The sequence below is a fragment of the Culex quinquefasciatus genome, chromosome 3 (assembly GCF_015732765.1).
Source record: "Culex quinquefasciatus strain JHB chromosome 3, VPISU_Cqui_1.0_pri_paternal, whole genome shotgun sequence".
Lineage (NCBI taxonomy): Eukaryota > Metazoa > Arthropoda > Insecta > Diptera > Culicidae > Culex > Culex quinquefasciatus.
The window spans coordinates 196712540-196740512 of NC_051863.1; the positions used below are offsets into that span (position 1 = coordinate 196712540).

The 27973-nt window shown below is 37.3% G+C and overlaps 1 protein-coding gene across 2 annotated transcripts; it reads left to right on the plus strand.

Moving 5' to 3' along the window:
- Window positions 1-27947, plus strand: LOC6031154 (glycerol-3-phosphate dehydrogenase [NAD(+)], cytoplasmic). Of its 2 annotated transcripts, none has more exons than XM_001841945.2 (6): window positions 1-448; window positions 5044-5221; window positions 22293-22872; window positions 22933-23086; window positions 23146-23238; window positions 27752-27947. In XM_001841945.2, the coding sequence occupies exons 1-6, from the start codon at window positions 405-407 to the stop codon at window positions 27765-27767; spliced, it is 1065 nt and encodes a 354-aa protein (XP_001841997.1). In that variant the 5' UTR covers window positions 1-404; the 3' UTR covers window positions 27768-27947. The 2 variants fall into 2 exon arrangements, with proteins under 2 accessions (XP_001841997.1, XP_038116027.1); XM_038260099.1 differs by lacking the exon at window positions 27752-27947 and adding an exon at window positions 26872-27315.
- The last annotated feature ends 26 nt before the right edge of the window (window positions 27948-27973 follow it).

The window sequence follows — 27973 nt, forward strand, 5'->3', positions numbered from 1 at the left end:
GCGACTTTTTAGTTCGATTCCACCAACCGTGCTCTTCGGACGTGCGTTTATCTTCCTCCTTATCGCAATTTGTCAACAAAGGCAAAGAAAGCAAAAACTTCCATTCAGCACTCAAATCGCATCGTGTGCAGTGTTTTGCTTTTATTTTATCAATCGAACCGCGCGCGCTCCCCCGTGCGTGTGTGTGTGTCTGTGTGAAGCCGAACTAAATCGAACGAAAGACAATCGCGCGCGCCTTCGCGGGAAGCAAGAATTACATAAGGATTCCGAGTCGCGGTTGGCTCTCGGAGCAGGAGCCAGTTCAGTTCGCAGTTTCCTTTCGACCAACGCGGAGTGCAGTTTCGGTTTAAAGTCTCCTTTTGCTTTTGCTTGCTCTTCCGGAAGAAACACACACACACTCAGTCATGGCTGATAAGGTGAAGGTTTGCATTGTTGGATCCGGAAACTGGTGAGTTTCTTTTGTGAGGGATTTCCTTTTATCTCTGTTGATAAGCCACAAAAGAAGAAGGGATGGCTTCGATTTTAGGGGAGAAAGGATTTCATTGGCGTTTCTCAAAACTAGGTTACGTAAACTTGATGGATGGCACCAAATAAAACAAGGCAATGGTGATAATAGTCGCAAACTGATGAAAAGAAACAAAATATAATACAGCAGGTCATTGAGTTTAACGATTTTTGCACCCGCAAAAAGATAGCATCAGACGCAAAAGAAGAGAGAAGGAAAAAAGTTGTTTTTGTTTACATTACGCCACATACAATCGCTCCCCCAGAAAATGTGTGTAAAATAAAACACGTTCAGCGTGGGATTCTGTCCATCAGCCACTGTGCTTGTGAATTGCCCGTTCACGATCCTCGAGGATCGCGCTAATTAAGTCAAGAACGTCCCCGAAAAGACGACATCGCCTACCGTAGTTGTTTGCTCCTATTTGCCCTTCCTCGCGTCCCGGGCTGGCAAACATTTGCCCTTGACCTGAGAGCACTGTGGGAAGAGGAGAGGAAAATCTTGTCTAGAAGTTGGATTTTCCTGCGACAAGTTTCGTTACTGAGAGAGATATGCCGGCTGTAACCGGAGTCAACAAGATCAAATTTTCCTCCTCGATATTTTAAAATAAACTGGCAGGAATGATCAGTCAATATTGCCTAGCGGGGTGTTTTCGAGGCGGAAATGAGCTAGGAGGTTGAAGTTGCAAACTAAGCGCTAATGATGAGTAATGAGTTGAACTGGAATTTTTCATCGTAGTAAATTGAGCATCGAAAAATACTGCCTTTACCTGGAGTGACTGGAATGTTTGATATGATTTTAAGAATCAAAATAATAAAATTTGAAATGATTGTATTGCTGAAAGAGATTTACAATCTATTTTGAGGTATAGTTCATTCAGTGCAGTTATTATTGCCTTTCATTCTTTCAGAAATTGTGTCCTTAAACTTTCAAATGTTACTCATATTAACTGATGTTACTCATATTACTGATTTGATTTTCTAAAATAAACATTAAATTATCACATTAAATTGGTAAAATATATGCTGTTTGTATTCTACATTCAGCACTTAGAAAAAAATAACATGCCAATACAATATCAATAAAGAAATTTGTATTTTTCTATTTATAGACTGAATTATTTAAAAGTTTTCAGAAAGTCAGATTCGTATTTAAAAACTTCAACTATCAACATTTCATCTATGAACAATAACAATAATATTAAAAACAAATATCAGCAAACTACTGCCTCTGTTCTGTTTTTGAGATCTTCATAAAGTTGACTAAATTTGTTGATCTAATTCCTACACTCAAAGTCAGAAGTATCCCTCAAAAGGGTACTTTCAATCCTCAAAAAGGATACTTTCTATCCTTTTTTAAAGTTCACCCGGCGTCACCCTTTTAAAAGGGTATGTCAAATTCAGTACATTTTCGATACCCTTTTAAAGGGTGACGACGGTGAACTTGAAAAAAAGATACTTTGAGTGTAGAGTACTTTTTCAAAGAAATCAATGTGCCTTAGGTTTCCTATGTACATCTCAAGGTCAATTTGTTGCAATAAACGCAGATAGATATAGAGAACGGAATACATTTCATAGAATCACCAGGAGAGTAAGAATGCGTGGACATACTGTACCAAATGCTCCGGTTTATTGATTTATAATGGTTGATGGGTGAGTTGGGGGATTGTATGGGATATATCAAGTTCGCAGGTGTTCACAAAGGAGCTCTTAGAGTCGGGACCGATAGCTGAGGATGAAATAATGGTTTCCTTTGACGTAACAGCACTGTTCCCAAGCATACCAGTAAACATCGCAATAGGAATTTTACGGGATTGGCTGCAATCACAATACGAGGGAGAACCATGGAGACAAAAAACGATCCAGTATATAACATTCGTCAAATTATGCATGGAACAGAGCTACTTCCAGTTCAGGGATTGCATCTACCAACAGAGGATGGGAGCATCGGTGGGTAACCCACTGTCACCGTTCCTGAGCGATGTTTATATGGCAGCATTGGAACACGAACTACAAACCAAAAACCTACTACCAGAACGTTGGTGGAGATACGTAGATGACGTCTTCTGCATCATCAAAAGGGATTCACTAACAACGGTACTGGACACCATAAACAGTGCACGCAGAAGCATCAATTTCACTTACGAAATGGAAGTCGAAGGAAAGTTACCTTTCTTAGACATCCTGATCCTAAGAGAATCAGGTTGCCCATCTTCGTTTTCTTTCGAGATCTACAGGAAGCCAACAAACACCAGAAGAACAATCCCAGCCACATCAAACCATTCATTCCAACATAAGATGGCAGCATATCATTATTTCATACATAGGATGACAACTTTACCCCTCAGCGAAGCAGGAAAACATAAAGAATTGGAGTACATATTTGAAACAGCGGAAATCAACGGTTACAACAGAACAACTATCCAAGCAATCATCGATAAGAAGGAAAGAAAACTCCACAGAACTTCACTCACAACCCTTATGCCATCAGTAGAGCCACTACGAAGAGCAGCAGTAGAATTCGACTACAGGATAACACGCCCATTACGACAAAAACTGGCTAAATTTGGCATCGATTTATTGTTCAGCAGTAGAATCAGCCAGTTGGAATCCATCTTAGGTTCAACGAAAGACCCCATACCGACTTTAGGCAAACCCGGCATCTACGAGGTATCCTGCGGCCACTGTGATATGAGCTACATTGGACAAACTAAGAGATTGCTGCAAACCAGGTTGGATGAGCATATAAACACATATGTCAGAATTGCCAAGGAGGAAAAACGGAAAGGATTTGTCCCCCATTTCAGGTCAGCAGTAACCGAACACATCATCGAGGAAAAACATAACATCACAACTAGCGACGCGGTCATCTTAAGACACATCACAAACCCATCGAAGCTGGCTGTCGCCGAAAGTTTGGAAATCTTCAAGGCAGGCAACAAACGTTTACTCAACAAGGATTCAGTCGAGAACAGAACACTGATGAAGTCTGCAAGTAGTAGACGAAATACGTATCTGTCAAGATATTAAAAAAATATATAGCGGAATTAAAAGGAACAACTCGTCTCTTTGTATTCACAGTTTAACAGCCTAACAGTAGCAAAAATACTACGTAAGGATTAAGTGCTTGATTTCTTCTCGTTTCTATGTGTTTACATCTTAAGAAACTTCACGAAATTTCCATAGACCACTAAATCAATGAAAATAAGTCAGGAGTGCTCAAAGTTTTTGGATGCCGGGCCAAATTTTAAGCTCAAAAGAGCTTGCAGGCCAAACGTACAAAAAAGATTATTTAAAAAATTAAATTACATTATTTGTATTTAAAATATGCTAAAAAAGTTTTAAGTATTTGGAAATTTCTGTATTTTTTTTGAACACTTTTATTATTTTAAAAAATATCAATCAAAAATTTACAATTTTACAAATTTGTATTGAGTTGAAATTCATAGAAATTTTGAAGTTTGTTTTATATTTCAAATTGTTGACATGAAATATGAACAATTTATGTAACGGCGTAATTTTATTTTTAGTGTAACTAATGAAAAATCGTCGCAAAATTATTTTCCCATAATTAGGCCGATGCTAATATTTAAAAAAGATTTTGTCCCTCCACTCTAACCATGATCGAGTGTAGGCAGAAAAATAAAAATATGAAATTACAAGCCAGAATATCCACATGTTAATAAAAAAAAAAATAGAAAATGCATTTCAATGTAAAAACACTTCATCGAAAATTCTATAATTCAAATTAGTTTTGAATAAACCCAAACATGCTCAAAATTGTTCTTGAATTTTCATTGAAATTTTGAAGATTTTTTTTAAATATTATTTGTCCCTTATTTTTCGAGCCGATTTTGTAGGGTGGGGAAGGGTTGGACTGAAAATGATTTGTAAAATTTTGAAACGGCCTTATTTCTCCAATTTCAATGTTTTGTCTGCCTGAATCAGATGGTAATCAGTCAGATTCGTTATCAAACCGTTATGAATTTAAATCCCGAATAAAAAGATTTTTGAACAAAATATTTGTGTCCTAAAATGGGGATCAAAATATGGATAATGTATCAGCAAAAAATAGAATAAAAAAGTTTTAAATAACATTTCATTTGAAAAATTATAACTCACTACAAATGGTCAACGAGCCATTTTACATGATCATTCAAAATGGGTCCGCGGGCCACAAAAAGTAAAGTCAGTGTTCCGCTAAAAATCTAGATGATGATTTTTTGAGTTTCTTTTTACCGATCTTTCATGCGCGAGAGAGGAGAGACGATTTTTTTCTCTCGATGATTCTACCATCGCTGGGTTCAAGAAAGTTGTTCAGGCTGTCAGATTTAACAAATATTTTTTTACTTAATCTAGTTTAAATATATGGTTTGAGAAAGTAGTTGAAATTCTCATCTGTTGAGTAGGTTAAGGATCTGTTCCTATTTGCGTCCAGTTTGCTGTTTTTACTGTTTTTACGATGCATAAAAAAATAGTGCAAGTTATCTAACGAATTCCCCCCGAAACCTTTTCGGGTTTCTCCATTCTCCATTCCGCCAGGGGCTCGGCCATTGCCAAAATCGTCGGCGTGAACGCCAAGCGGCTGCCCACGTTCGAGGATCGCGTCACGATGTACGTGTTTGAGGAGCAGGTTGACGGCAAAAAGCTCACCGAGATCATCAACAGCACGCACGAGAACGTCAAGTACCTGCCTGGACACAAGCTGCCCGAGAATATCGTGAGTATAGTTTTTTCGGTTTGCATGCAAAGCGGTTTTATTTTTAGCACAGTGCAGTTTGGGTGCACAGTTGATCAACGGCCAAGATCGAAAATAACTCTCTTCTTTCTGAAACAGACGGACGGGGACAACCTCGCCCTTGAAGCGACCAAATGCAATCGATCAGCTGTGACTTGGGGAATTTTGAATTTAGTTCAATTTTTAAACAAAATAGCCTAATGATTTTGTTTACGCCAGCTTAATATGAGGAAATGGCAAACTGATTGAAAAAGTGAGCTCTTCAAACAAGTTCACTCCACCTATTGTCATATGGTTCAGATCCTCTTGTCATCGTACTAGTTAAACACTTGAATAGCTTCATGATTAGCCCCCATCACTTGTATGGCTTTCGTAGCTCAAAGTAACGAACAAAGCCACTTTTGGAGAGCGCTTGATTAGCTTTTATCTTATCAATAAGTGACCGCCGCGGGAGCTCTCTCTCTGTTCTGCTCCCATCAACACCGAGTCCGTTTGTTTATGCTTGAATGCAGCTTAAATGAAATTACTTTGCGGATTGTACTTGTCACGCACAAACAGCGCTGTTTATTGTTTCCAGTTGATTTGGTGGAACCAGATTAGGCGAACATTTAGGTTGGTCCAGAGTCCAGTTTTTTTGTTGTTGTTGTTTCTTTTGGGCGGTTGATAAGATTCGTTTCACTTTCGCTAGGCAAACAGGTTTTGAGTTGTTGGGTTTTGCGGGTTGAATAAATTCCATTTCATAAGAAGAAAGCCGTCGTCGTTGTGTTTCATAATAGTGGCATTTCGATCTTTCAAGCCACTTTCGAGTATTCTCCATCGTACGAGATGCGAGGGTGTTCGAGCAAGACAAGCAAAACTTGATGAATACAGATACTTCAGCTACTAACTACTATAATAGTGTGATGGTGAATAATTGACGGTCGCGCTGCACTGTATCACTACATCTTGCATTAGTGAACAGTTCCGGAAGACATGCATGCAGTCTAGGCTAGAAATAACGGCATCTTTGCGGTAGAAGTATCAGACCCTTATTAGGTTTGTCGTTGACGATGATGACGGTGTTGGTGGTGGTGGTGACGAGGGTGGCGGTTTTGAAGTGCAGCCGCTAGGCACGTGACGGTCGAGGTCGGACACGATTCGTGCCGGTTACACTTACACGTATGATGTGGTCGTGTTGTGGGTTGTTAAAATAGCCAGTAGCAGTGGGTATACTATGCCAGGATACTTGAGTAAAGTGGCCTGGGCTGAAAAGAGCATTGCTGCGTTGCACCAGGAATGAAGTTCAAAGTGAAGGTTGCAATTGTAAAGAGGAAGTTAGATGGGAGTTCTACGAACTTTCGTTCGCTGTAATGAATAGTTGAGTAGAAAAAAAATACAGTGCATAAAACTATGTTTAGGTCAACTGTATTTTGCCTGATACCTTTACTTCTATTTTTTTTTCAAAACATTGAAATATTTCAATAGCCTCTCGTCACAAATAAACAATCAATTACAATTACAATTCAAAAACTAAAACTAATTTGACATACAGAATCAATAAATTTCACGAATTTGACTATGTGACGTTTTTCTAGCGTTCTTGCCCAACATAATTAGACCCGTATTTTTTTGGTTGGCCATTAGGGCAATTTTTGTTTTTGCCTTCCTCCCCTTACTGAGGAAAGGCTATAAAATCACTCGTAAAATGAACTCTTTAATAAGACATATCGACTCAGAATCACCAGCTGAGCAAATGTCTGTGTGTTTGGCTGTATGTAGACATGTGTACCAAATCAATGTCACTGGAATATATTGTCACTGGCTGAACCGATTTTTACTGTATTAGCCTCATTCTATTCGTCTTGGGGTCCCACAAGTCCCTATTGAAATTTATAAGGTTTTTTAAAGCACATCAAAAGTTATGCTTAAAAAACTGCTGAATATAAATTTCACAATTTGCAAAAAGGGTGGTTTTTGCATGAAAAACCTAACATATTATATATTTTTAGAAAGGTTCTGAAATGACATTTCTTATGGATTAAAAACTTTTCCAATCTGACTCACTTAGCTAAAATTACAAGCATTTTTATAAAATGGTCTGAATTGAGCCTCAATCTATTTCCCATAAGGTTTTTGCCTTCCTCACCTCACTGAGGCAAGGCTATAAAATCACTCGAAAAATGAACTTCTTAAATACACCTCCTAGATATACCTTCACGTATACCTATCGACTCAGAATCAAATTCTGAACAAATGTCTGTGGGGATGTGTGTATACATGATTTTTATTCCACACGATTATCTCAGAACTGGCTGAACCGATTTTGGCCGGATTCGCCTTATTCTGTTCGTTTTGGGGTCCCCTAAGACCCTATTAAATTTTATTCTGTTTAGTGAAAGACTTTTAAAGTTATGCCATGAAAATGTTTTTTTTTTGTAGCTACAAAAAAGGGTAATTTTTGCATAACCTCAAAGGCCGGGAATTTTTTTTTTTTTTTGAATTAAATATACTTTATTAAATCTTTCTTATAATTATTACATTTGATTTACATAATAAGTGGTCAGCTGTGGCTCTTCAGCTTTAGTTTGCTTTTCGTGATTTAAACACTGTTCATTTTCTTAACTTTAAAAGTATATGATTTATCATTTTTGTAACACTAGGTACAATGAGGAAAAAAAAAAAAATAATAATAATAATAATTAAAGAAAACATAACCTAACCTAAAACTAACTTAATCTTACCATAAACTAAACCAATCCTTGAATCAAGGGGTATTCAGATATAGCACATTTTTCCCTGAATTTCAAACATTTTTCTTGAATCTTCTGATCCAACATTTTTACTTCTGCTAATTCATGAACCTCACTTGATCTTGTCCAGCCAGGAACATTCAAAACCATTTTGAGTACCTTGTTTTGGACACGCTGGAGCTTCAATTTATGAGTTCTAGCGCAACACTCCCAAACAGGTACTGCATACTCAATAACGGGGTAAATTATTTGTTTGTAAACTGCTAGCTTATTTTTCAAAGATAGCTTTGATTTTCTGTTAATTAAAGGATACAAGCACCTGATGAGAATGCTGCACTTGTTCAATATTTTATCTACATGCTGTCGAAACAAAAGTTTCGAGTCAAGTATGAGACCTAAATATACAACTTCCTTTGACCAGGGTATCGAAACATCATTCATTTTAATCAAAACATCATCCTTTGGGACAAATCTGGCCGATTTGGAAAGTGGAAAAATGATGGTTTGAGTTTTGGCTGCATTTATGCGAATTTTCCAGTCGCCAAAGTATTCGGAAAGAACGTCAAGACCCTTCTGAAGACGGCCAACTAAATATCTGGTTATTTTACCCTTATAAATAACGGCAGTGTCATCAGCAAAAAGTGACAACACACCATTACCAGGAAGAGTAGGCAAATCAGATGTAAAAATATTGTACAGAAGTGGGCCAAGAATACTTCCTTGGGGAACCCCAGCATCAATGTTGAATAATCCAGAAGCAATCCCATTCAGAAAAACCTTGAACGATCTCTCCGAAAGATAGTGCTGGATAATTTTGATAAGATACATTGGAAAACCGTATAAATACAGTTTATGTATCAAACCATCATGCCAAACATTGTCAAAAGCCTTCTCAACATCCAACAAAGCCATAGCAGTTGATTTAGACTCAAGCTTGTTCTGCTTGATGATTTTAGTTACTCTCGTAAGCTGATGAGCAGTATTATGCCCTTTCGGAAGCCAAACTGCTCATTCAAAATTATATTATTATCGTTGGTAAAATCCAAAAGCCTTGAATAGATGACCTTCTCAAAGAGTTTGGACAGACTACTCAAAAGACTAATGGGACGATAACTTGTTGGCGATGTTGGATCTTTTGAGGCTTCAAAATTGGTATGACTTTGCCCAGTTTCCAATTGGTGGGGAAGTAACCAAGTTGCAAACATTTATTGAAAATATTGGCTAGATGTTGAAAGAACTGATCACTCTGTTTTTTCAACACTAGATTAAAAATGTTATCAAAGCCAGGAGCTTTCATATTTTTCATTTGTTTTACTGCAACTTTGACTTCCTCACCAGAAACATGGGAATCTGCAGGAAATTCAAAGGTAGAGTCATTGATTGTTGAAATACTATTGGCAACTGATGTTTCTTTACGGCTGGTCATGGAAGCGCCAAGATTATGAGAACTAACAAAATGAAGCCCAAGTGCATTTGCCTTTTCCTCGGATGTAATCAAACGAGAATCCTCAACAATAAGAGGAGGAATAGGCTTTGGTTTGTTTTTAAGAACTTTTGAAAGTTTCCAAAATGGTTTTGAATAATTCCCAAGCTGGCTTACATGTTTTGAAAATTCTTGATTTCTGATATTGTCAAGTCGGTCTTGTATGATTTTGTTCAAATTGTTCACTGAAATCTTTTGTCATAGTCCCCAGTCCGTTGATATTGTCTCCTATAAACATTCCTAAGTCTAATCAAGTGTTTAGTATCTACGTCAATATCAGTTACCTTAAAATTAACAGGAACCTCCCGAACGTTGGCAGCCTCTGCTTGGTTGATAGCCTGCTGGATCACCTCCAGCGAACGATCAATATCAGCAGAAGTTTCCGGGTGTTGATCATAGTCGATGTTGCTGTCTACCACTTGCTGAAACTGCTGCCAGTCAACGTTGTGGTAATCTTTCCGGGTTGGTTGCCGCTGCGGAGTAACGGAAGCTCCAACCTCCACAACCACCGGATAGTGATCAGAACTCAACTCTTCAAACACCTCAGGATGAGCCACGTTCTCAGCCATATTGGTAATGAAGAAGTCGATGATTGAGTGATTCCCAGACCGAGCCACCCTCGTTGGACGATCCGGACTCACAACGTTGTAGTATCCGTTTTGCAGATCGTTGTGCAGAATCACTCCGTTCCGATTCCTCCTGCTGTTGCCCCAAACTTCATGCTTCGCGTTGAGGTCACCAGCGATGATGTACTTTGCGCTCCGCCGTGTCAGCTTCTGGATATCGCCCTTCAGTTTTGCTGCTGAACCATCTCTGGCATTCACCTGACGTGGGCAGTATGCAGCAATGAAGAGTACTGGGCCAACCGAAGTGGGAATTTCCACCCCAACAGCCTCGATGATGTCCAGCTTGAAGTGTGGCAGCCGGCGTGGCTTGAGATCACGATGAACAGCGACAAGCACACCTCCTCCTCCAGAGGTGGTCCTATCGAGCTGCGTCGCGATCTTGTAGTTTTGCAGATAAACTTTTTCACCGGGCTTCAGATGAGTTTCCGTGATGGCAGCTACGTCGATCTCCTTCTCGCGAAGAAAATCCACCAGCTCTAAATTCTTCCTCCTAATGGAGCAAGCGTTCCAATTCAGCAGCTTGAGGGACCTACGATCCATACTGGATGACGAACGAGGTCAGCACTTCAATCTGCTGGGTCTTGGTTTTGCATCCACGCAGTGCAGCGGACATCTGTTTGAAAATATTGAGGAGTTCGGTTGAGGTGTAAAGATCATTACCATTTTCCTCAACTGCTGGTTCTTGGGTTGGTCTTGGCTCCTGGCTGAAGCCCGGTGGTGGCGGTCTCGGCTCCTGGCTGGAACCCGGCCGTGGATGATTCATCTCAGCTCTCTTCCTGGGATCCAACGGCAACGGTGCCAAGTTCGGGACCTGGCGTCGCGGTTGAAGAGGTGGAAAATTTTGCTCCACCAGGGCTGGAGGAGTTCTACGACGCTGAGGCTGATTCTTCGTCGATGCTTGCTGCCGAATTTTCACGAACTCAGCTCTCTTGGGGCACTTTCGGTCGGTTGACGAGTGCTCACCGTTGCAGTTGAGGCACTTCACCAGCGAATCTTGGATGCACTGGGATGTGATGTGCGCATCGGTACCACATTTGGCGCAACGACGCTTCAGGTGGCAGTTCTTACCTCCGTGCCCGAAACCCAGGCAGTTGAAGCATTGTGTGACGTCACGATGCACTGGTCGGTATCGCTCCCACGACACGATAATGTTGAAAACCGCTCGGATTGCCTTCAGCTCAGGAAGCGTCGTCGATCCCTTAGCCAAATGCAGCAGGTAGAGCTGGTCACGGTACTTGATGTCTTTGTTGCGTCGGCTCATTTTGTGCACGGCCAACACATCCAGTTTCAAAACTTTTAGCTCGGCAGCTAATTCCTCCACTGGCATGTCGTACAGACCTCTGACGACGATTTTGTACGGCTTATCCATGACGACATCATGGGTAAAGTACTCCGCCTCGTTTTCGGTCAAGTAATCCTTGACCAGTTGATAGTGCTGCCTGGATTGCACCAGCACCTTAAATCCGTCCTGACACAGACGAATGTTGCCTAGGACTTTCCCAGACTTGATGAGTTCAACCAGCCCCGCACGAAAGTCGATCGTTGCTGCTGATTGCCGCACATAAAAAGGAGGCAGTTTCTCCTTTCGCTGTTTCACTTCATTCTCCTTTGCTTCCGCTACCTGGTCCTCGTCAGGCAGTCCAGCAAACTTGTTGTTCTTCAATAGCTGCTCCTCGTGCGACGAAGAGTTCTCCTCCTCCTCATCCATCGGTACAGTACCGTCGCTCTTTTTCGTCTTTTTGCTGTTCGATGTCACTTCCAAAAGCACCTTCCTCTTGGAAATCCCCGGTTTTTGGCCATCAGTTGAGGCCTCAACCTTCCTTTTGGAAATTCCCACTTTTTTGCCTGCTTGAGCCGCAGGTAGGGCAATATTGCCGGCGTTTTGCGCCGGGACGCGACGAGTCATGTTGATTCAGACAACCTTCACCAACGAATGCTCGGATAACAATCACCTCAAAGGCCGGGTCTTTTTGCTTACGCGCGAGAGTTGCGCAGCATGCATATTGCCCGGTTGCCACATTGTTTAAACAGTGTTTGCGTCTCTTCTGGAAAAGTCTGTATTAATTATGTTGCTGAATACATCATTTTGTCTCGACAAAGATTTACACAAACTTTTTACTGAAATATATAACCCATAAGACATTGTTTACTAAGACTAGGAGGACAGCATGCAATTCCATCGTGGTGGCATATCAGCACTTTTAAATTCAATTTGTAAATACAATCTGAAATACAACATGAATGTGAGGAAGGCACCAGCCACCTGAAGGTGGATTAAGTAACGTTTTTTTTATTTGTTTTGTTTACTAAAATTCGATTGTACAGGGTGATCCAGTTCAATATATGAAAAATGACAGTCGATGATCGACGAACAGGGCTGTGCGGTTTAGTTCAATCCAAGCATAGCAATAAAAACGGATCAAAACGTTGTAAAAGCAAGTACTGCTTCCTGTTTATTCCTAATCTTTCCTAATGGACACATAAACTGACGTGAGCGGGATGAACAGTTAGTTAACATTTCAAGCATACTAAACAAACAATACTAAATATCAATTGTAAACATGTTGAATAAATGTGAGGAAGGCTTCTCAAGGAAAATGTATGTTAGGAACAAAAAATCATCCAAAAATTTTAAAAAGTCGTATGGAAACACAAAATGGCGTTTTGATTTAAACGTAAAATACAATTGAGTATTAAAGCCCTATGTAAATTTTTATGAACAACGGTAAAATACACGATTAAAACCAGGGCTGTGGAGTCGGAGTCGGAGTCGGAGCCGGAGTCGGTGGAGTCGGGTCTTTTTTGGGGACCTGAAGTCGGAGTCGGAGTCGTCAAAACTCGAGCAGCTGTAGTCGGAGTCGGAGCCGGAGTCGGCTAAATTTTAAGAGCTGGAGTCGGAGTCGGAGTCGGAGTTATTTTAAATTCAACAAAAATTATGTTTTTTTTTATTGTTCAGTTATCCTATATAACAGCTTAATTTACAAAACATATTATATTTTTGATTGATTTACCAGATGCCATTATGTTTTTGAAGCTTTTTATTGTGATTGGAAAGCTCTAATTGTGTTATTACACTATAATCACTAAATGATAACCTCTTACCCAAGCATGTAAAAAATTATAAAAAAATATTGGTTATGTAGTCAGACATATCTAATTGGTTCTTGACTGCTTCCTTTTGCCTATATTTATGTGCCTTTTCAATTCAAATTTGACAAAATTTCATCCAGTTCTTTCTGAAAAAAGTACGCACACAGTCATCTTTCACCCCGATAGCGAATGTCTTGGAGGTTTTAAGTTAAATCATTTTTTAGGAAAAAATTACGAGGCACATAAAAAGATTAAAAATAGTAATCACTGTTTTTGGAAATCGAAAAAGAGTCACTGACAGTTTAACTTTTGTAAAAAATAATCAACGATAATAACAATCTCCAGGGTTGTTACGGACGGCGCGGATCGCGCGGATGGCGCGTTTCGCGCGGATAGCGCGGATCTGGCGCGGATTTGCTGGCTAATTTTGCTCAGGCGCGGATTTCGCGCGGATGGCAATTTTGATAAATAAATTAATTGAGAGAGATAGAATTTCTTTCAAGTTATTAAGAAAAATATTGTCAGGAATTACGATAATTTGTTTTTTCCTTTGAGTGCAAGAATTTCATATTTTTTATTAATTGAATTTTCTTCTGAAAATGTTTGTTTGTATTTTCTTAGTACGAAACGTGGAAAAATGAAGATGAAGATTATGTAGAAATTATTTTTTATATGTTTCTTGTCATTTCTTAACATCTCCGGCTCTGAATATTTCATTTCTTTTAAGTTTTGAGTAATGATTTTGAACCTTATTTATTTTTAATTTTATACTGAATTTATTAAATTTTTAACGTTGTAAATCAAATATTACAAACTTTTCCCGAAGATATAGAAATTAGAATGTGTAACAAAAACTATTTTTGGGGCTTGTTCTGGTGGGCGCCAAATATGAGCTTGATTGAACGTAACAGAAGCTGACCTCCACTTTAAAATTTTAGATGGAATTTAATCGTAGAAATATTTTTTTCAAGATTTTAACATTCTTGGCGAAAATAAAAGATCAGAACATTCAAAGCTTCTAAAATTCAAACAATCGAAACTTTTTTGTTTTAATACTTTTAGGCCGTTGCAATTATTTTTGAAGTTTATGTCCCTCAACTCTGACCAAAGTCGAGGGGGAGGCAAAAAAATGGGAAATTAAAATTGAATTTACGAGCCACGATTTGAACATTTGAATGAAAAAGTGTTTAAAAATGCATTATACACCTGTCCAGTTGTTTTGAAATCATTAGTTTCAAAATACCTAAGTATTGACAAACATGCAGAAAATGCGTTTTAGATTGTTTTTAGTTGCTTTGACTTTTATTTTCATTAAAATTTTGAAGTTCTTTCGATTTTAACAAAAAAATCAAAATACATATTAATTTTTGTTCGAAATTTCTAAAATTTCAATTTAAAAATCTGAAATTTCTAAATTCAAAATTTTAGAAATCTGAAACTCAAAATACCAAAAATTTGAAGATTAAAAAATCAAAATTAAAAAGTTGAAATTTAAAAACTAAAAATAACAAATTCAAAACAATATAGAAAACAACAAAAAAATCTAATTTTAGTATTCTTAAGCTTTTAATTAAATTCTTAAATTCTTGAATGCCACAATTTTGAAGTCATTTTTTCTGTTAGAGATTTTGAAATGATGAGAAGACAATATTTTAAATATCGGAAATTAAATTTCTTTCGTAGTGAAATTTTAGCGAGGATTCTGGATTGAAAACTGTATAAAAGTTCGTAGATTTTGAATTTTTAGACTATCGAAATTTAAAATTTTATCTACTTATAATTTTAGATTTGGATTTATTTTTGAGCTTATATTTTTGAAGTTAAATTTTTAAGTTTTTAAATATTGTATTTTCTATTTTGAAGATTTTTTCATGACCTTTGCTTCTACCGTCTCTTTAGGTATTTTTAAAAATGGATTTATTGTTTTCATTCTTTTGGAGCTTTTAAACATAAACCGAGTTTTTTTTTATCAAATACTTTCTGTATTAGTTTTTCCTCATTAAAAAATAAAATTTCTTTAATGTTGATCGCGATATTTTTTTATATGGCGCGGATTTCGCGCGGTTTCGGAATTTAGGTCGGCGCGGATTTGGCGCGGATTTTTTTTTCGACTCTCCCGTAACAACCCTGAATCTCTTACTTGAAACTCAACATGCGCATTTTGTTTATAACTGAGTACAAGAAAATCAAAGTGTTGCATTTGAAATAATTGAAACTAACAAAAAATATCAAAAGAAGTTGCAACTTATTTTGAAATAATCATTGATTGTTGATATTGATGTTGATTTTAGGTAAACTATTTTGATATCGTTGCAAATTATCGTTGAACAAATCTCAAGAATTCAGTACAAAAATGAACGAATAAAAAAAATGTTTAGAACAAAATATAGGATTTTAATTTATTTTTCAAATATTATTAAAAAAAACAAAATCAACAAATTATCAACTGGTACGAATTTCCTCATACTGTATATCCCACGCCAATATAACGGAAAGTGATTATCATTGCAAATCAATGTACCTTAAAAAAATGGAATACTTGTGACCTAGAAAATATTTTCCTTGTGGATATTTGATATTTTTTGATTTCTGTTTCCATAACGTATAAAACATGTAAACTTTTTCCCGTTTATTTAATTTACTTTACTTATTTTTCTTGAGAAAATATGACGCTTAGAGAGTATTAAATAATCCTATTTATCATTGTTTTAAAAATAATTAACTAATAATAGTTAACTAACTTTTGAAACATTTAAAAAAAACGTGGAGTCGGAGTCGGAGCCAACCATTTGTTGAAAGCTAGAGTCGGAGTCGGAGTCGGCTAGAGTTGGTAGGCCGGAGTCGGAGCCAACCATTTGTTGAAAGCCGGAGTCGGAGTCAGAGTCGGAGTTGGCTAATCTGAGAAATCCGGAGTCGGAGTCGGAGTCGGAGTCGGAGTCGTTTGAAATATGACCCGACTCCGTAGCCCTGATTAAAACCCATTTCTGGTCACTTTTTTTCATTTTAATGCAAATTTTTTTTTTGACAAGACAACATTTTTTCGATGGATCAACTATGGTCCCCTTGGAACGAGCTGTCAAATAGGAGCTTTTCTGTCAAGAAGGACCGCGAGGAAAATTTTTCAAAATTGATTTAAAAATCCATATTAAACTCTTTGTGGTCGTACAAAGGGTCATTGTACTCAGAAAAATAAGCTTTATCGCTGTATACAATAATACCAGCAATCTAAGCTTTCTAAGCTAAGTGCCCTTAGGACAAAGTTCTTTGTCAAAAAATAAAAATGAATGCAATATGTGGGAGTAGCGAACAGCAATAATTCTCCAAACAAACTTCGGTCCTGTCGAAATATTTTTGAAAATTTCAAAGTGCGTCTGTTGTTGGACCCAAACTTCATGCTTGCCCTCGAGTTGAACCTGCGCAGATATTTTGTTGGTTGGCGTTATGGTCAACAATTTTGCCAACGAGTTAAGAATTTTAGAAAAATAGTGATTCTTGTAAAAACACGAAATTTTATACACAAATTTTTTTTGAACATATATTTTTTTTTAATTTGAATTTGTAATCGAAAAGTACTTTGCAGATTCCTAACTTAGTAGTTGGGTCGTTAGCTCAGTCCAGGTGTAGGAGTCGTCTCCCCTGGGTCCTGTCTCGATGGAGTCGCTGATAGGCAGTTGGACTCACAATTCAAAAGTCGTCAGTCTGAATTCCGGTGTGGTTGGAAGCTTAGGCTTTCTACACAGGTTTGCAATTGCCTCAACAATCAAGCCATGTTTCGAGCAGGAATTTTGCAATCTAGAACGCCAAGGCAATGCTGTAGAAGAGTAATTCTCTACGAAATTGGTCTTTTTTAAGAATTTTAATTTTTGTATGGAATATTATGTGGACTAAAAAAATCTAAATTTTTTTGCCGTGTATCATTTTTTTTCAGTGCAGTCCTTATCCATACCTACAACATTGCCGAAGACATCAAATCGATCAAAAAATTCCTAAAAAAGATACTTATTTTTGAATGTTCATGCATTGTTTTTGTATGGACAGCTGTCAAATTTGTATGGAAAAGTATATGGACAAACTAATGATGCAAAATTGCTTCTATGGCCATTAGGGTGGGTACGTTTTTCAAAAAGTTCTCGGATCAAGTTTTAGTATGGTTCCCCTTGTAGGGCATGCCCATAGGGACTTTCATGCCAAATATCAGCTCATTTGGTTGTAAACTGGCTGCGCGCATCAGGGTTAAAGTTTACATGGGAATTACTATGGGAAATCGGAACTTTTTGTTCAAACGCTCCTACAGGTCTGGGAAAATCACGCGTAGAGCGTCCAATTTCCCGGGGTTACAAAATTCCGGAAACGGAAATTTTCAACAAATTTCCGGGAAATCCCGGGAATTCCCGGGAAATTTGAAATTTGACGAAAATTATTCTGATCCAGTTTCTGATTAATGTGTTGCAACAGAATTGTTTAGAACGACAACTTTAATGTCCAAAATCAGTGTGAAGATCAATGAATGGCTTGAATGCTTGTAAAAAATCATGCAACTTAGAGAAAATATTATAAGTTTTCTTATTTTTTATGCTGTCTTTGAAATCATACCAAATCAAAAAAAAATATTAGTATTTTTTGTTGAAAAGTATTTTTTTAATCAAAGTGTTTGGACAGTGAAAGTCTATGCCCCACAAAAATAAAATTGCTTTTAAATTTGTCTCAGTGACCATAACGTTGAAACGAAAAAAATATCATGTAGAAATAATGTTTTTTTGTGGCAAATTACTTATTTCAGAACAAGTATTTTCAACTTGTGAATAAATAGATAATCATTAAGTTTGCCTAAAAAATCTAATTTCTAGCGCTATTTAACTTGAAACACTGTTTCATGAAACCAAACTCACAGTTTCACAAAATTTGAAACGAGTTTTTGAAATATGGTTGCATTCTTTGGGTAAACTTTATTAGATTTTTCATGGTTCCATTTATGGTATGATTTTAGTTATATGATTATATGTCCCTAGAAATTAATTAGATTAAAATAATTTTCATTGTGTAAAAGTGGTTGAAATTAACAATGTTTATTCATATTAAAATTTAACAGTTATTTCTTGAATACTTTTAAACAAATTCTTCTCGAACATCTCTTTTTGAAAAATGTAATTATATCAATTCAATTTTCATCCAATTTGGTCAAGGGAAACAAAAATGGAAAAAGGTTATTTTCAAATGATATAACAAAAACAAAAAAAAATGGTTGTCGAAAAGAAAATAGGTAATATTAGCTTAATTTTTGTTGCCCAACATATAACCAAACAATATTCCTAGTTGTGAATGCTTCAGGAACAAATATTATCCGAATTAAACCTTGACATGAAATTTACAGACATAGTTCAATATGAACATTAAATTCAAATGAATAAAATCAAATAAGGTTCTCTAATTATTACTTTTGTATGATTTCAAAACATTGGTGCCAAAATGGTAGGAAAATGTATACTTCCGTTTGTATTCCGGGAATTCCCGGGAAATTTACAATTTTCCCGGGAAACGGGAAATATTTTTTTCCGGGAAATCCCGGGAATTCCCGGGATTTTTTTTCCCGGGACGGGAAATTGGACGCTCTAATCACGCGCCAACTTCTATTATGGTCAGGCCTATGGGGAATGGTCTGGAGAACACTTTTCCCGAAGAGAGCATATGGATTCGTTGTCCCTAGACCTGGCGCATCGGCAAACAATCCGATGTCTCCGGAATCATCGGTTTTCCCTGAAAAAGGATCAAATTTGATGAACACCGCGACGCCATACGTCAGGCAGCTACCACGTGGGTGAGAAACGGCTGGAATATTCAATTGCAAACCTTCTTTTAACTAGAAAATTATCATTTCGAGTAATCCTGACATTATTTAGTCGAATTCAGAATCTTTGCATAGCAAATTTGTTTTTTTTTTCAAATATTTCAACCAAGTGGTAGCTGCCTGACGTATGGCGCCGCGGTGTTCATTAAGCTTTCATAGCATGCTAAGAAAAATTTGATGCTTCTTCAGGGAAAACCGTTGATTCCGAAGACATCGGATTGTTTGCCGATGCGCCAGGTCTAGGGACAACGAATCCATATGCTCTCTTCGGGACAAGTGTTCTCCAGACCATTCCCCTTAGGCCTGACTATACTGCCCCTGCCCATAATTGAAAATTCGGCTATTATGCCAAATCAAGTATTCCGAGAAAAACGCGTTTTAGTGTTTGTCACAAAATCTCCGTCAAGGGAATTTCCCATAAGAGTGGCATATTAGCCGTTTGGTTTTTCGCATCGGCAGCCAAGTCTAAACCCTATTTCAGAAAAAAATCAAGTTCTAGAAGATGCGTTGGAACATGCTCTACCACCTGGTACTAATATCTCGTTTTTGCCAAAAGTGGATATTAGCCGTTTTTTCAATGGTGGGCAGTATACCAGAAGTTGGCGCGTGATTTTCCCAGACCTGTAGGAGCGTTTGAACAAAAAGTTCCAATTTCCCATAGTAATTTCCATGTAAACTTTAACCCTGATGCGCGCAGCCAGTTTACAACCAAATGAGCTGATATATGGCATGAAAGTCCCTATGGGCATGCCCTACAAGGGGAACCATACTAAAACTTGATCCGAGAACTTTTTGAAAAACGTGCCCACCCTATTGGCCATACCGAAAAAAGTTTCAGCCGGATTAAAAAATACAAAAAAATCAAATGGCCGAAATCTGAGAGAACTGCTCAGAACGAACAATTTATTTTTATTTATTAATATTTTTATTTGTATTTAGAATTTGTTAAGCCGAAATGATTAAGAAATAAATACTTATTATAAGTAAACCTATTTATTCTAAAGAAATCTGCTTTCAAAGTTATTCCAATAACACGCGCACTGTATTGAAGATAATTAGCTTTATTAAGCGTGAGCACCTCATACACACAACTACGCGCTAAGTAATTGCGCATATTATCATTATTTAAGCTCAGCGGATCAATTGGCGACAGAGTGATTAGTATTTCACAGACATTTGGATGTAGTTGTCCTTCTTACATTGCTTTATATTAAGTACCGTCATCAGGGGTTGCATTGCGCCTAGAAGGTGATATTGGGTCATTCAAATTTCTGCATTTTTGTAGGACCCAATGTCACCCCTGATGAAGGTACTACAATACCTATATGATGTTTATGATTTGACTGCCTTGTCTGATCCCCCGTAACGTTGATAAGCGCCCGGTGACAACGTCAATATTTAATCTAACAAAAACAACAACACACATCACTATCTCTGATGGCGGCGGTATGATGGCAATTTGTGCAAGTGTCTCACGTTGCCATTCTGTGTGTGATAACATCATCGTACAACACAGCAGCGTCGCTGCTCAAGTTTACTGCAACAAGAGATTATATCGGTGACGGGTTGGCTTCACAACGGGCCACGCGATAACCCGCCGCCGCCTTCAAAAGAGACTTAAGTCGTTTGAACATTGACCTAAGATCGGGCGCGCGCGCGACGGTTTGGCTGACCCACTTGATTTAAAACTATTTTAATTAATGCCACACTCGGTGACAGTAGCTTCAACAAAAGGTGCATTCACCCTATAGTGTCGCTATTTCGAGGGCGCCCCTCGCGAGCGTGTCGATCACGGCCAAAGAAGGGTTTCAAGGTCGGTAGCGATTCAACCTGAGATGTCTCGACATTGGCAGTTGCAATCGCTATGCAAAGTGCTTTTGAATTGCGGTGGCACAAGTTCAGTTGCACACTTTCTTTCTTTCTTTCTTTCTTTCTTTTGCTGTTGCATAATGCAATCACTTTTAGTTTTGGTCTTATTTATGCTGGGAGCGGGCGAGTTTGCACTGACTCGAAATTTGTTTCAGTTTGTGGGTGGTAAAGTTGTTGCTTTCAAGAGCTAGTTTTATTGGTCTTTCAAATGAGATGCACATAAATGTGAAACGAGTTCGTCGATTTTGAAAAAAATAAGGAAAATATAATCCTGGATTTTTTTACCTTAGAATTCTATTTAAAAAATGAGTCAAAACAAATCTGAACTTTTTTTTAACATCCTTTGAAGCAATATATGCATTGATGGATCCCTCTTACACCAAAATGTAAATGTCAAATAGAGTAAGCTGGAAAATTGTTTAAGTTGACGTTAAAAGAGAAATAGAAAATAGAGTTCGGAGCTCAGAAGGATCGCTTGGGATTTTGATTCAAAATTTAAAATTTTCAGAAAACAGAATTCAATAATGTTAAGAATAAAAATCCAAAATACAACAAATTCATAAATTCAAAAATTCTTCTATTCTGGAAACTTTTTATTCTTAAGGAGCTATTACACTACGTCAAACAGAGAAACAAACTCGCAATTTGACAGTTTGCCAGTTTGCCTGCTTTGTTTGCTTGCCTCGATTTGTTTGCGAGTTTGCCCGCAAACAAGTTTGCGAGTTTGGCAAACTGTCAAACACGTAAAAGTGCGAGTTTGTTTGTTTGCGGTAGTGTAATAGCTCCTTAAACTCTTAAGTGCCGCGTTTTTTTAGCCATCTTAGATAGCAGAAAATCAGTTAAGTTTAGAAAATTTTTGGAGTCATTTTTAGGTGAGACAAATTTGAGAAAAATAAAACAAATCGTGTTTCGTTTACCCGTGAAACTTTGCACGGATTTCGGATAATCGAGTACAAACTGTATAAATTTTTCTTCGTTTGCCTATTTAGATTATGGATTTTTTATTTTAATATTTTTTGAGTTTTAAATTTTCGAAATCAAATATTTTTATTTTTTTAGTCTAAAAATATTGATTTTTTAATTTTTGTTTTTATACTTTGAATCTTTGAAATTTTGAAATTTCTAAAATTAAATTTTGTTTATTTTTTTGGTCCGAAAATTCTATGATTATTGTTACGAATTTTTAATTTTTTAATGTTTTTTTGTTGTATAATCGGTAGAAAAAAGGTATTTTGTTAAAATTCATGTGAACTTTTTTTTAATAATAAAAACGTTTCCACTGCTAGGTATGCAGAAACTATAAAAAGTAATTTCTATGTATGACAACCATTAATTATTTTGTCACAAATTCTTTGACAAGCATTTTTTGTCGAGCCGATTTTTTTAACCTAAAATTTTGTTTTTACGCCAGGTCGCCGTTCCGGACGTGGTCGAGGCCGCCAAGGATGCCGACATTCTGATCTTCGTCGTGCCCCATCAGTTCATCCGCGGGCTGGGCCAGCAGCTGCTCGGCAAGATCAAGAAGACGGCCGTCGGTCTGTCGCTGATCAAGGGCTTCGATGTGGCCGAGGGCGGTGGCATGGAGTTGATCTCGCACCTCATCACGAAGCACTTGAACATTCCGTGCAACGTTCTGATGGGTGCCAACTTGGCCAATGAGGTCGCCGAGGAGAAGTTCTGCGAGACGACGATCGGCTGCCGGGACATGAAGGTCGCGCAGACCTTCCGGGACCTGTTCCAGACGCCCAACTTCCGGGTTGTCGTGGTGGACGATGTGGACGCGGTTGAGATTTGCGGTGCGCTCAAGAACATCGTGGCGTGCGGAGCTGGCTTCGTGGACGGCATGGGTGGCGGTGACAACACGAAGGCCGCCGTCATCCGGCTTGGTCTGATGGAGATGATCAAGTTTGTGGACGTGTTCTACCCGGGCAGCAAACTGTCGACGTTCTTCGAGAGCTGCGGCGTGGCTGATTTGATCACCACCTGCTACGGTGAGGAGTGTTGTTGCTGGATGGGGTGATGAACGTGACTGATGTTGCGATTAATTGCAGGTGGCCGCAACCGCAAGGTGTCGGAGGCGTTCGTCAAGACCGGCAAATCCATCAAGCAGCTGGAGGATGAGATGCTCAACGGGCAGAAGTTGCAGGGTCCGATCACCGCCGAGGAGGTCAACTTTATGCTGAAGAGCAAATCGATGGAGGACAAGTTAGTTGGCGAAGCCACCAATTCTTCAACACAAACAACTAAAACAACTCCCCTTTCAGGTTCCCCCTGTTTACGGCGATCCACAAGATCTGCACCGGACAGATCAAACCGGCGGGCTTCCTGGACTGCCTGCGCAACCACCCGGAGCACATGTAAGTCCCCCCAACTCAACAAACAAACACACACACACCCACCTCTTGAAAGCAAGAGCAGTTTTCCATCAAAATCTCTTCCACCTCTTTTTTTGTTTTGGCTCGCGTGATTTAAATCAATTTTTCGTTGTTTTTGTTGGGAGTTCAAAAATATTTATATTTATACAAAATTAATCACACAAGTACAAAACAGCAGGGCAAAAGTGAGCCAGAGTTTAATCGTTGGAAACTGCTGCTTTTCGTAGAATTGGCGCGCATAGTTTAGGCACACACACTCACACAAGCAGCAAGAATCAAATATAGTAGCTGTGTTTAACAGAGTAGGGAAAGTGAAAAAAAAAGTTAGAGCGATTGTATTTATTTTCTGATTGTTGTTCACATCTTGTTATTAATACCTTCAAAGTTTATGATGAAATCTTGTCACACCAAACCACACACACACTTACACATCTATAGAATGCTCATCAAATGTGCAATATTTAAGCGCTGTATATTAAGTTTATCGTGTCGATTTGCTAACGATTTGAGATAGTTGTGTCATCATTCATTCAGGAGTACTTTAATCGAAATATAAATGTGTTTATTATGGTTGTATTTAATTTGCCATCCACCTGAGTTGTACTTTTTTTATATGTTTTATTTGTTGTGTGCTTTTCGGAGAGAGAATATATGAATTCCGTTTGTTACCTCCACCCGTCATTGTTCTATCATTTAACGGCGAATCATTAGTAAATCAAAAAAAAAAATCAGCTGCTTTAAAAAAGAGAGCGTTAAGAATAGTCAAAATTGTTAGTCATAGCCACTGGAATTAGTAGATTTAGTGTGGAAGAGAAAGTGTGTAGAATAATCACGAGTTAAGCGCCTTTAGAGACTATTTCGCCCTCTACAATATAATCACTGTTGTCGAAGCTAACCAATAATTGGCTGTAGTATCAATAGGCAGAGTACAAAATAAAGCTCTAAATTATTTGACTCAGAATGAACGATACTAATTCGATGTGTTTCTTTTTCTAAATTTACTTGTAACCAAATTTTCCCTTTGAAGTCCAGCGTATTTTGCATGATATTGTGAGAATTTGGTTAATTAAGGGGTTACATATAACAAAAAATGAAGAAAATGGTTAATTTATAAATTTATCACATATGGTTTGAATTGGTCTTTCTATCACTGATATCGTTGTTTTACACTAAAGGTAGTATTTCACTGCGGAAAGCTTTGTCTGCAAACTAATCTTGTCAGTTCGAACCGAGTTTGCGTTTCTCCATTCCACTGCGGTAAACTTTTTTCCTGTTTACCCTCGTCTGCCCCATATTTTTTCTTATTTTAGTTTTTTCTTCTCGTGTTTAATTTTTTTTTGTATTTTTTTTGCATTTATTTTGGATGAAATTTTGTACCTGATGTGAAATCATTAGTTTTGAAGTCTCCATACAATTTTGCGGCTTAGTCATACAAAATGAACATGTTTATATTCGTAAATCAGTATCCTGAGTAGGGATTTTCGGATCGATTTGGCAAAGCTGTTGGTTAAAATTTGGACTTAAAAAAAATAGATGCAAACAAAAAACTTTTTTTTTAATTCAGGATTATGCAAATTCTGATACCAGAGATATAAATTTGGAAAAACATATTTTTTTCATCATTTATTCATTATTTTTTGCAATTTCAAAATACTTTATGAAGGAAATTCAGACAAAACATATTTTTGAATAGCTGAGAAAATTTCCTGAAAATTTGAAACTGTTTTGATCGAACTTTGATTGCTGAGATTCAGCAACACAGAGTCAAGAGTAGCCTTTTAAAAAGGCTAAAATATTTGATATTTTCAGCTTGATATTGGAAATTCTGAAAATGGAATCAAAAGTTTCCAAGATAACGCGAGTTGAAAAACAAGGGCTTATGGAATGACACTGAGTAAAACTCATTTTACACCAAATTTAAACTTAAATAGGCTTGTATATTATCAGCTGTCCAATCAACAGAGTCGACGTAAAAATTTTATAAAAAATTTTCAGCTTTTCAAATAGGGGAACAGCATCGAATTCCAGCGTGCCTCTAATGTTGGCAGGTCAGAACTTTGACATTCAAATAAAGCCAATTAAAAGCGTTTTCAACTGAAATCGAGTGATAAATAGCTCAATAAGAAGTGAGCAAGCAAGTTTCTATCAAAAGTTTTGCAAAATTAGTTGTTTAAATAGTGAAAATCAGCAAATTGGATGAAATTAGGAGCGAGTGCTTGACCTGCCAAACATACGAGAATTTCCCCTATATTTTTGAAGTATTTTTAATTTTTTCGAAAAAAAAACATGAAAACGGTGTGCTTTCATAAAAGCTATTTCTATTCAAAAAAAAAAAAATGATTTTACACCTAAACATGATTTTTGAAGATGCGAATTCAAAACCATTTTTTCATATCTGCGGTACCAGATTTTACACCAAAATGCCAAAATCTTCCGCAAAATATGCTTTTTATTAAAATCGAATATTGAAAATTAGTTATTTTAGGAATTCAGACAAAAATCGGGTTTTTTTCCGTGTACCTCTTTTTTTCGGAAGAGCCCGAATCATAACCTACAACTTTGCCGAAGACTTGATGTCTTAATAACAAAATTCCTTTTCAAGATACAGATTTTCAAATAGTCATTAGCTAAATTGTATGAAAAAACTAACATGCAAAATGTCTTCTTTTGACAAAGGGAAAAAACTTTTATTTGAATTAAAAAAGCACAATATTTGTACTTAGAGCATCATTTACTATTTTCATAACTTGCAAGTCGCTTTTTTGCTTTTTTTTGTGTTTTTCACATTTTTTTTGTACCAACTTAAACCATTAGCTTTATAGTTGCCCTAAGTGAGTCAAAACATAATCTGGAACATGACAAAAATTGCTGCATAATTATTCTGACGTTCAAGGTAGCCGATAATGGGCATAAACATGGTCAAATTTTACTCCCAAAAATACTGTTTTTCGTTGACAAAGTCATAAAAAAGTTACAACATCAAACACAAAATATTAAAAAAATGATAAATAAATAAAAAAATGTGACGGACTTTTTCATCCAACCCCATCAACAACTAGTTTTGATAGTTTCCGTGTTTGTCAATAAATTAATCGTAACTTAATTTGAACAGTTTGTGGCTTTTTAAATCATAAAATTACTTGAATAAACTCTCAGAAATGATAGAAAGACCAAGTGTCAAGTCAAGTGAGACGATCAAAACAAAATTCAGGTCAATTTTCCATGTTTGTAACCCCTTAAATATCCATGCGTTTCCATGAAACTAGTTGCTTCGATAATAATTCAATGGAGACGCATGGTGACTCAAGACATGTCAACATCAAATACCACAATTTTAGCGTGTTGAACTGATTCCATAAAATCCATCTTTCGCTTCCCCGCAGCCATCAAGTGAAAAATTTGCTGATGTTTTGAAGACTAAACTCCTGCTTGGCCCCACCCCAACCCCGCTTTATGTGTGTTGTTTGCTGCATGCTCTCCTCTCAAGATTGGCGCACAAATATTTTCCGTTTCTTTCCTGCTTGTAGTTTTCCGAAATTCACCTCTGTATAAAAACAAACCCCTTCACCGATTATTGGTTTTACATGTTGTTCTTTTCTTCTTCGTACATTTTAGGACGCAACGGGCAAAGCTCTAAAAAAATATCATGACTAATATCCCCCTCCACAAAAGAAATTAAAAAAAAAAAGTATCACACATCCAACACCCCAATTGTGTACACTCCCACTAATAGTGTCAGAATACTTCTTCCACCAAAAAAGGTTTGAAACACCGTGGGGAAGTAGTCGCGAAATGATCTCGAAAGATTCGTTTTTTTAAACAATAATACTTTAGTTTAAATTTTCTGCAAGAATTAAAGACTGCGTTTAGTTTGCATTTATCAGTTACGAGGAAGCAATCCGTTCCATTTTTAACTTCCCCATTAGTAGTAACGCAAACATTAAAGTTCCAGGTTGCACTCAAGATGCTTGAAGGCTGAAAGTAAAAACCAAAATCGTAGGGGGAAAATTGCAATGCTAAAAAGACAAATAAATTCCGGAAATCATCCACTAAATTAGACTCAATTGGTTTTCTTATTGCTGAGAAATGAACGGAGTTTTTTTTTTTTTGGTTTTTATTTTATAAACACACATTCAATTTGACTAACTTTGTTTGAACTTGTCAATCGTGGTCCACCCCGACTGTCGTGTAAAACTGTGACTCATTTCCGCTCATGCCAATCCCCGGTGTAACGTGTTATCTTAGTGTAGTTGCACAGTACTGTTACATATTTTCAGTTGCGCTCGGTTTCTTCCAAATTTACTGCACTACTTTTAAGCTCGTTCTTGTAAATGAATGTGTTTCAATCGCTGTGTTTCTGTTTTTTTTCGCATTATTTGTTCGGTAAGTATTTCACTTATTTTCCAATTTTACAATGTTCACCCAGCAACTGTTGTAAACTTTCATGTTTTATAATTTACCCGCTTCTTTTTCTTTCTCCCCTTTTCTCTTACAGGCAAACTTTCTCCTAAATTCACCTTCCTACAACACACGAAAACACAAACACTCTTTTCGAACACGTGTCCGTGTCTAATGTAGTAGCAAAAAGTGCAATATTGAAAGCAACAACAAAACATAAACGAATCCTAGCGTCGTAGAGTATCACCACGAAACTCACTGTGATTTCCTAGAAATCGAATATTAGCGTAAAAGTTACTAGCCACACCCTTGGGGAGCG

Bases quoted from the DNA above. Each gene is read 5' to 3' on its own strand.
- LOC6031154 (XM_038260099.1), top strand. From the start codon at position 405: ATGGCTGATAAGGTGAAGGTTTGCATTGTTGGATCCGGAAACTG. The intron at 5,222-22,292 runs GTGAGTATAGTT...TTTTTACGCCAG, and splicing joins ACAAGCTGCCCGAGAATATC to GTCGCCGTTCCGGACGTGGT. The intron at 23,087-23,145 runs GTTAGTTGGCGA...CTCCCCTTTCAG, and splicing joins AGCAAATCGATGGAGGACAA to GTTCCCCCTGTTTACGGCGA.